The sequence below is a fragment of the Penaeus japonicus genome, unplaced genomic scaffold (genome assembly GCF_977035675.1).
Source record: "Penaeus japonicus unplaced genomic scaffold, GWHDUDI00000001_assembly GWHDUDI00000023, whole genome shotgun sequence".
NCBI lineage: Eukaryota > Metazoa > Arthropoda > Malacostraca > Decapoda > Penaeidae > Penaeus > Penaeus japonicus.
This window is the reverse complement of record NW_028234425.1, coordinates 28759659-28769658: the sequence shown is the minus strand read 5'-3', so window position 1 is coordinate 28769658 and position 10000 is coordinate 28759659. Positions and strand designations below refer to the sequence as shown.

Below are 10000 nucleotides of genomic sequence, written 5' to 3'. Positions count from 1 at the left end.
AATTACTACTGCTTGTGACGTGTAAGAGAATTCGCAAATTCAGTAATTTTGAAGAATATCGTGAAAATAGCTGAATGATAGAAATGATACGAATGCTGATGATAAAGCTAAGGATAAACAGTATCAATTATAATCATATAATCATTGAATTATTGATTAGTATAAACATTCAAACTACCCGCTCTACCCTTTCATCACACCGACCAATCAGTGTTCGCATAGTCTCTTCGTCTGCATGTCACTTGACCAATCAGTGTTGTTTAAAGCTACCGACGAACCAGTCAGATTTCGCATAGCCTCTTCTCACAGCCAATGACCGCACGGCTTAGAATACCCAATGGCCAATCAGCTTCGTCCGAAGCTACCGTCGAGCCAATCAGCGGCGTCCAATGCTGAGCGTCCAACATGCTTCTTCAGCGGCCATGTTGGATATCGACGGAGTACCGGTGTGGATGTGACTGCAATTTCGCTTGAATTTCTTCCATTTTCCCTCTGTTTTTGTGGCGCCGGAAGGAGGAGAGTGAATTTTCGGGGCGCAGGAGGACGCAGTAGAGATGGGAGAGGACAGGGAGGAGAAAAAGCCCGAGAAAGGTGAGGAAAAGGAGGAGTGAGAGGCGGAGTCTTACTGAAGCTTTTGAAGGGAGGCTTGATTTTTTTTTTTTTTGTATCATTCCTTCCGATTATATTTTGAGCATTTCCTCCGATCTAGTATTTGGCTGAAGAAGGTCATATTGTTTATGTCGTTTGGATCGGAGGAAGGAGAAACATCTGGTAATATGAGGGAGAGGAAAAACAGGTTTTTATTTCGTACAGCATTTCAACCATTTACGAAAACAATAAGGGGGGAAATACTAGAATCAAACCATTGATTGTAATTAAGCTTTTACCTCTCTGAGTCTTAGGCCTATAACTCAAATTAGTATAAAGGATATAGTTTGTGGTGGTCTCTTTTTTTTCCGAAACAAGCCTTTTTTTTTTTTTTTTCCCTTCTAATTTTAGAAGGTCAAGCCAGCCTTGTGTGCTATCATTGTAAGTTATAGCCAAAGTTTAGATATTTGAAGGATTAATCGTTTACCCCAAGATTGTTAATGGCAGGTAATTTAAGAGGGAACCCACTTTAAATTATCAGATGAAAATAGATTAATTGTGCTGGGTACGCCCCTGCGAGGTTTGGGAAAGATAATAGGTAATGGAACAGAGAAAGGGTAATTGCTAAGGTATTTATTCAGAAGAGGACTACATTTAATTAAACTGTAGCTTCCATGCTTTGTATTCCACCACCACTGGTCCTTTGTTAAAAATACACAGCCATGGAGGTCTACAAACAAACTCTTGCTTGAAAGGGCATGATAGTTTGCTGGTTTTCATCATGCAGACATTGATTTGGCAATTTTAGTAAGATGTTATAGCCATTTAAATATCCTTTTTTTAACAGTATGGCAATGCTGTTCATCTCCATAGTTTTTATTTGGTAAATTTTCCAAATAGCATTTAATTACTAAATACCTTAAAAGTGGTATTGATGGATTCCTCTCACTACGTACTATCCAAATGTAGTCGACTTTACCCGTGATTCCGCCCCTATGCCCCACAATCTGGGTCCTGATAGTAGGGGAGGGCATGAAGTAGATCAGGGAAATTGCGAGATGATTTATGAATTCTGGGCATATTTTGTAAGCAAAATCTCAAGCCAATTAGCTACCTAACTTTGCCTAGTTTTTAAGTTAGCCCTAAACAAAGGGGGGTCTTTGCCCTCCCCTGGACCCCCCCCCTATTCAGGGCACTTCTTGAAACATAACTTGTGCAAAATACCTCGATAACCACCATCCTCAGCCTGCTACTGGCGAGCTGTGTACTGGAAACCCTCGATGAATTACCTGCATACGCTGTTATGTTCTTTCAATAGATGGCAGAATATTCCCCATTGTTTACAATATAATTATAGTGCCCTCTATTGAGTGGTCACATCATTATCAGTCCTAGGTTCCTATCCTGAGGAATATAGGAGACGGTCCCAATTGCTATCATGGTGCAGCCCCCTCTTGGCTAGGGCTAATTTCAAAACTAGGCAAAGTTAGGTAGCTAATTGGCTTGAGATTTTGCTTACAAAATATGCCTGGAATTCATATATCACCCCGCAATTTCCCTGATCTACTTCATGCCCTCCCCTACTATCAGGACCCAGATTGTGGTGACCAGGGTTGGAATCGCACAATATATCCACTATGTATGAAGAGTAGATGTTGAGAGGAATCCATCGATACCTTTTTTGAGGTATTTAGTAACACGGCGTTATTCGGAAGATTACTATAAAGAATTGTATAAATTGTGAAAAACTATGTGGAAATATATGATTTAAAAAGAATGCATGGAATACGTACCCAAGGAAGAAGTACTTTTTTTGTGGATGGAGTTGATGGGCAGTAGAGTGGGTCAGTTTTTAACTTTAAGGGTAAACCTTCATATATATGGCTGCGGCCAAGTGTTTTAATATCTCGTCACCTGGCGTTGATGAGTTAAGAAAAGACTGCTTACCAATTTTCAGGGTCCTAGGATTAGTGTAATGTGTCAGGAACTAAAGTTAAAGTATGCTTGGTAATTCTTTCTAATGTGTCTGTATCCCACTGTTAGGAAGTCCCTGTTACTCCAGCCAACAAGCTAGCAGGGCACTCCTGGGAGTCCATGGATATAGGGGCGTGGGGTGTGTGAATATGAACAAAATCTCTCGATACCGTATTCCCTATAAGTAGTTCTGCCCTTGTACTCCCTCGCAATTGCCATCTTCCTGAATGTGGGGGTTCTGCACCGGGACCCTCCACCACCAATTTTTTTTTTTTGCAAGAGTTAGTAAAGCACCATGAGATTAAAAGGTCTTCCTTTGTAGTTTTATGGAAAAAGAGGTGTGGATAAATATTTATTTTTTAGTTTTCTACATCTAGTTTGCTGTTCTCAAAAGAAATTTTGAATACTAATACCTGCAATTTTTCTTTTTTACTTACTTGGTGGTAAGTTTTAGTACTGAATTATAATTTTTTTTATGTCAAGTCTGCAGTTTGAGTTTTTTTTACACGTTTTTGGGCAATCATCCATATGATTACAGCAATGTTGTAATCGTTTGTCTAACCAGAAATTTTTAGAAAAAAATCTCCATAGCCACTGTAACACTGTGTATACTGTTCCAATCCATAGGGGAATATAAATCTAAAGACTTTTTTTTCTTTCTTTTTACTAGCGATTGTCAGGGAATGATGGGTAGAGAAGCTGTCAAAAACCCTGGTTGTGAAAATGTTTGCATTAAAATTGATTATAGTGAATTGTGTAGATAGGGAAAAATTGCTAGGAATGAAAGGATTTTTATTAACCCATTCACACCAGGCGATTCTGGCTTTGTATCATAGGGGAAAATTGCTAGGAATGAAAGGATTTTTATAATTAAGAAATAATTTTCAAAAATCAAAGTAATACATGAAATGGTTGCCATATTGCAGTAGTTACTTGTGTGGTCAATGTAGGCCTTAACACAGTAATATAAACATTGTGATTAACTCTGAAAAATGGAATGGGGGCAATATATATGTATATATATATATATTGTCATATATATATATATATATATATATATATATATACAAATATATACATATATATACATATATATACATATACAGACTAAATCAACAGCTTTTTAAATATTTGGGAATCCATTCCAACTTTTGGTAAATATGTTAATATACTCCACAAATCCTACCTAACCCCCTAGCCAGGGGATAGACCTCTTTTGGACCTCTGTGGTTTGTATATGTTTTTCTAACTATATAACCCAGCTAATGCCCTAGGCAGGGGGTAGAAACCCCTGGACCCCCTGGGGAGTAAACTTAAGTGGATGTGGGGATACAATCTCACTGTAGCAAATTAAACTGAACTTTTATGTTAATACTTTGGTTTCTAAATAAGATTGGCTGTCTGCAAACCACATAACTCTTAACCCCTTCGACACGATGACGCGTATACTGCGTCATCGCAGCGCTCGCGTCAAATCCGAGGACGCGCATACTGCGTCATGGCTCAGTTCTGGTGGAATTGCGTTTTCTTTCTTCCGGATACTGTACGAGATCTTTCAGAATAGAGCTCGGATATGATACGATATATTACTTGACTTTCATTATTAATAATTTATTACATAAGAGTGGGATTTGCTTATACCAGGGGAGGCATTGATGGGCCCTGCTGGCAATCATTTTATTATTTATTTATGTAACATTATGTTAAAATATAAAACATATTGTGATGAGTGTACCATACTATTTCAATCGTTTTGTTTGGTTATGTGGGTGAGGCCCCACCAAGGTCACTCTTTCCATCTTCCTCAACCCATGTAAATAACTTGTCACATGCATATGGGGGAAGAGGTTAACTATGCATTTTGATTATACACATGATGATTATGTTGAGGTTTTGGCTATAAACTTGTAGAGGTTTTGGCTTAAAACTTGTCATATTCAGTAGCGACGTTTAAAATTTGGCGCGCGCGGGCAGCTCGGATACGGCGCGAGGAGCGTTTTCTACTGCTCGGAGTGAAGAGGTTAATATAGAAATACCAAAGTTGTTCCTTTATCCAGTTTTGTCAAAGTCTGGATTTCTTGGTATCAAATCTTCTCAGTTTCACCACTTTGGACAACTGATGATGCTCTGATATCAAACATTGATGGATATTTATTTATTTTTTTATTTATATATATATATAATTTTTTTTTTTTTTTGCTGTAATATTGTTTGATAATTGACTATCAAAAAATCTTACTGATGATTGTCAAGGAAGGTTGTGGAACTGTCAAAATTCTGGTTGTGAAAATTCATATGCACAGTTGATTCTAAATTATAAAGAATTATATAGATTACTGGGAAAAACTGTGTGGAAATATATAATAAAAAAAAATATATATATGGAATACAAACCCGTAGAAGAAGAAATACTTACGATATAAAATATTCAGTAGTATGTAGTAATACATAACCTTGTTGACATGTCACAAAAGTAAAGGGGTCATTGTAGGATTTAATTTGCTTATAATTAGTGTTTGCATATCTTACCATAACCAATTTATATTGACTTGTATTAATGTTTACATTATGGTGTCAAGTCCAACACTGACTATGTAACTAAGAAGTACAATAGGTGAACTAGTTCATTTATTACTACACACTTTTGAAAAAATATATATTTTGAACATGAATTTTTTTTGTTCTATGTATTTTGTCTATTTTGATTTTGTTAAAGATCTTAAATTTCTCAGTTCACGTAAATCTATTAACCCATTGACAGTGGATGGCATGATTTGTTGCCAAGGCAGAATAGGTCATAGACGCAGATGGCACTGTGCCAGACAATGTAAACCCACCATCCGACTGTATGCATATTTTATTAAAACCGTGACCAATGGTTTAATCTGTGCATGTGCATATTATCACCAGCACTTCAACAAAGACCCTTCAATTCTTAATGATTATGCATTTGGTTAGTTAAATTCTTGGCAATGATTATATATTTCTGAAATAGGTTGCTGAATAAATGTATTGTTAAATATACTGACTTAACACTTGGCAGAGATGCCCATTGTGTTAAAAAAATAAATTTGAAAGTTTCAGTAACTATTGACAAACAAGCAATGGCAGCAGTTCATCTGTCAGTGATTTTTGCAACTGAAAGGAACCTCTAATTATCACCCCATTGAAGTGAGTAGGTGAAAAGAGGTCGGAGGTGCAGAATGGCATTAGTATGGACTGTGTGCACTTATCTAGCCAGCAGCAATGGCATTACGCAAATGTAGGCCTCAGCGTAAATGCGTTAAAATGTATTTTCTATAGTTCTTGTCATATGGTATGAGTATACATGATATTTTAGCAAAGTGATACTGCATTAGTTACACAACTGAATGTAACTTAGTTTGTATGTTTAACAAAAAAATGCATAAAAATAAAAGAGGCACTTATAGATTGATCATACAAAGAAACCTGCAAAAGCTATTGAAATGAGATTTTTATTTTTTTGAATGTCCTAAGTTTGGCTCTCGTCAAAGGGGGGGGGGGAGAAAGAGAAATGTTTGTTTGAAATAATTTTAGTGTTAAGCTATAGATTCCTTTTTAATCCATGTTGATTGATGTACCTAATTCTAAAGCATAGTTCTATTTTATTTTTTGCAGAGCGGGAGGAGAAGAAAGAGCGAGGAGAGAAAGATAAGGATAGGGGTGAAAAGGACAAAGATCGAGACAGGGATAAGGATAGAGACCGCAAAAAGCGCAGCAGATCCAGATCAAGGGAGCGTCGCAAGCGCAAGTATGTTTTATCTTATTCAAATATCATGACATTTTTTTAATTGATGAAATTTGGCTAAAATATGATATACATTTAAAGAGAAATTATAGCTTTGCTAACAAGTCTACAATTTTTTTTTTCATAGGTCAAGATCCAGGTCCAGGGGTCGATCAAGATCCCGCTCACGCTCCAGAGACCGTCGCAAGTCTCGCCGCAAGAAGCCTTCACTGTACTGGGACAAACCACCACCTGGCTTTGAACACATCACACCAATTCAGTACAAGGCTATGCAAGGTGTGTGAAATGGTGCTACCCCCCTTTCTAATTCTGATTGTATGTTTAGATTTATGTTCTAAAATTGTTACCTAATTGCACTGAATGGTACCTTGTTTATTGACTAAATTAGGAATTAACTACTGTGGCTGACTGACAAGTATTTCTTTTAACAGCTGCTGGCCAGATCCCTTCCAATGTGACAGTACCCTTGATTGCACCACCAAGTGCAGGGACCGTACCAGTTCCTGTGCCTGCATTGCCAGAAGTTGCTAGTGTACCTCAGACAGTGCCTGTGCCTGTAGTGGGCTCCACCATCACCAGACAGGCCCGACGTCTGTATGTGGGCAACATTCCTTTTGGTGTTACTGAAGAGGAAATGATGGAATTCTTCAACCAGCAGATGCACCTAGCTGGTCTTGCCCAGGCTGCAGGGAACCCGGTCTTAGCTTGCCAGGTAAGCAACCTTGTGTCTATGTAACAGGGTTACTCAAAGTGTGGTTTTGATGAAAATTTTGTTTTAATGTTTTTGATTTGTAATTTATAGTAAAATACATTTTTTTCTGCAGGTAAACCTGGACAAGAACTTTGCGTTCTTGGAGTTTCGATCAATTGATGAGACCACTCAAGCGATTGCTTTTGATGGCATTAATTTTAAGGGTCAGAGTTTAAAAATAAGACGACCTCATGATTATCAGCCAATGCCAGGCATGTCGGAGCATCCGACCCTCACCATGCCAGGTACGACACAGATCCCAGGTATGAAGCTCATGGAGCACATGCAGCGTATTGAGGGATTGCTTTTGAAGACTGCTTTATCAGCTTAGTGCTCCTGGTAATGCAAAATATTAAATATCATTGTTTTGATTTATGGCTGTGCCATACTTTTTGCAATTAAATGTGCATTTACTAGGGACACTTGGAGAGTACGGTAAAGCAGTTTAGATGAGGCAGTTCCAAAAATATGTCTGTGTGTATTCCATTATTCTTTTTCTGTCTTTAGATCTTAGTACTTGAAATATGAGATTCTGCTAGATGGCATTATATTGAAAAAGTGAATATAGTTGAGCTATAATTATGATGAGAACATTCAGAATAGGAAGTATAGGTGAAGCATGGTTTCTTTACAGTTATTGCAGGTGTGGTGTCAACAGTGGTCCCCGATTCACCCCATAAGATCTTTATTGGTGGTCTGCCTAATTACCTTAATGAAGACCAGGTATGTTTGTAGCTGCTGTGTTTGACTTGCGGCCCAGCGGGTTGGAGAGCAGCCGAGGTAGCCTGGCTGTCCAACAAGCACACAGGTTTTGGGTTAATGCGTGTAGTGTCTGCTTTTGTTTCATCTCTCTATAATTTCTCTTGCTGGTCTTAACTTACAGTCAAACTGCCTTTTCTGAATTTTGATTTACAATCTCTCTCTCTCTTTCCTCCTCTCTCTAGTTTTTAAGTTTGTAGGATAGACTGATACAACTTTGTTGATTATGGGAAGGGTATCTAGTTTTCTTCTATATTTACGGCATTTGTGCTAGTTGTCACTGAAGGCTCATGACAGCCAATTTGCCTTTGAAATAATGTTGTGACTTGAAGGATACCTGTGTGGTTGTTTATTATTTATTTTTATTTTCTTTATTCAGTTTGACTATGAAAAGTGGTTTGAAGATAAATGTTCCTCCAACATTTTTAGTAGACAAACTTTGGATATTTTTACATGTATTATAATATTTTTGTTGATATCTGTGACTGCCAGATGGAATACTGTCCCCAAAAATTGATGGCAGTTCTTAGTTCATTTAAAGTAGTGCTAATGATTTTCTTGAGAGATATGAGGTCTCAAGATTTTTAATGTGACCTTGTGTAAGGTAAGTGAATTACAATCTTGATGTTGAAAAAGCCTCTCTGATTAACGTACTGGAATGGAAACTTGAGAGAATGAATTGACCGCTTCAAGTTCATTTATTTATGACATATCTTGCATCTCATGCTGTCAGAGAGGAGTGTTCCATACAGATTGTAAGATTAATATTTCAGCTAAAGGTGGATGAAAAGGAAAATATCACGTTCCTGTGAGTCACTTATCACAGCGTTTTTACCTGCACTGTTAGAGTTGTGCTGTTTGAAAAACCTGGAGATTGTCATAATCCAGTTAAAGCAGTCTCATAGTCAGACCAATGCAAATGCAGTTGAAAATAAGGATAAGTGACGCAAGGTGAGGGTGGAACAAGCGGAGGGTGTGGATAAAGAAGGGAAGGGTCAGGTTGGTTCAGATGAAGTGAGGAAGGCCCGTCTTCGGCGCATCTCTTGCAGGCTTATACGCAGGTCAGGACAGGTTAGATGCAGCGGGCAGCCGCCGCCACCCCAGCAAACAGCATCTTATTGGAAGCAGATGCATCCCAGCTCATACCGACTATGGTGCCTCTCGTTGTAGTATTTATCAGTCACATTAAGAGTTAAGGTGTTCAAATTTTCAAGGCTCTGATTGGGGCTTAGGCACTCTTTTCCTCATTTTGGCTTTAATGATGAGCTCACCACATTGAATGTGATGAGGGCTACTTGTTTATTCTATTCTTTTGTTATTTTGTTTTTCACAAAATTTACAATTCAATAAGATCATAAAAGTTACATGGTGATGATGCCCCTGTAGACAAAATTGTCCTTTTTATTTTACACAAGGAAGCCTTGTAGCATAAGCCTTGGTATAGCCATTCAAAAAATTTTGATGTTGGACAGATTGTCAAACTGTGTTGTCCTTTTCCAGAGTTCTCTTTCAGAGTTCTCTTTCAGAGCTCTTTTTCAGGGTTTTCTTTCAGGGATCTCTTTCAGAAACTTACTTTTACAGGGAATTACTCATGGGCCTTAGTTTCGAGAGGGGAATACAAAGCATTTATTCTTTATTATGACTGAATAATAAGTGTATAGCAACTCATTTGGAAACCAAATATACTCATCCTGTCTTTTTGCTTTCTTCCCCCGTTTGTTTCCCCTAGCGAAGGGTTCGTGGTTGAATGCCCTAAGCGGCCCATTTGTACTGCCCATGATAAAGCCTGCCTCACTATGCATATCATAATGAACCGTCCTGACCAAGGCAAGTTCTAGTCTTTTGGTCGTACGTTGGCGCACCAATTTTTTAGGGTCGTTGTTCCGAGTGGGAATAGGTAAGTTTTACCTGAAAATCCATTTTCAAGAGCACTTCATAGGTCATGTGAAGAATAAGTATCAGGTGAAAAAAGACTATATATAAATAAAAGTAAAGGAACAGACTTAGTCGAGTCTCAGTAATGTGCATCAAAGGTAAGTATTTTCATTTTGCCTAAGTTCAGAATGACATATGGGCCTAAGGTCTTAGGTTTGGTAACACTTCTGAGACCCAAATAATAAATCTTTAAAAATCTCTCTAGCTTTTTTTTTTTGTTTGTT

The 10000-nt window shown here is 37.8% G+C and overlaps 1 protein-coding gene across 2 annotated transcripts in view; it reads left to right on the top strand.

Moving 5' to 3' along the window:
• The first annotated feature begins 341 nt into the window (after positions 1 to 341).
• U2af50 (U2 small nuclear riboprotein auxiliary factor 50) overlaps positions 342 to 10000 on the top strand; it is a 20127-nt gene continuing 10468 nt past the window's right edge. For both annotated transcript variants that reach the window (XM_043019617.2, XM_043019616.2), the window contains exons 1-6: positions 342 to 591; positions 6202 to 6334; positions 6459 to 6607; positions 6763 to 7043; positions 7156 to 7345; positions 7717 to 7805. In XM_043019617.2, coding sequence (XP_042875551.1) covers positions 555 to 591; positions 6202 to 6334; positions 6459 to 6607; positions 6763 to 7043; positions 7156 to 7345; positions 7717 to 7805 — 879 coding nt within the window. In that variant the 5' untranslated portion in view covers positions 342 to 554. The remainder of the gene's footprint in view (positions 592 to 6201; positions 6335 to 6458; positions 6608 to 6762; positions 7044 to 7155; positions 7346 to 7716; positions 7806 to 10000) is intronic.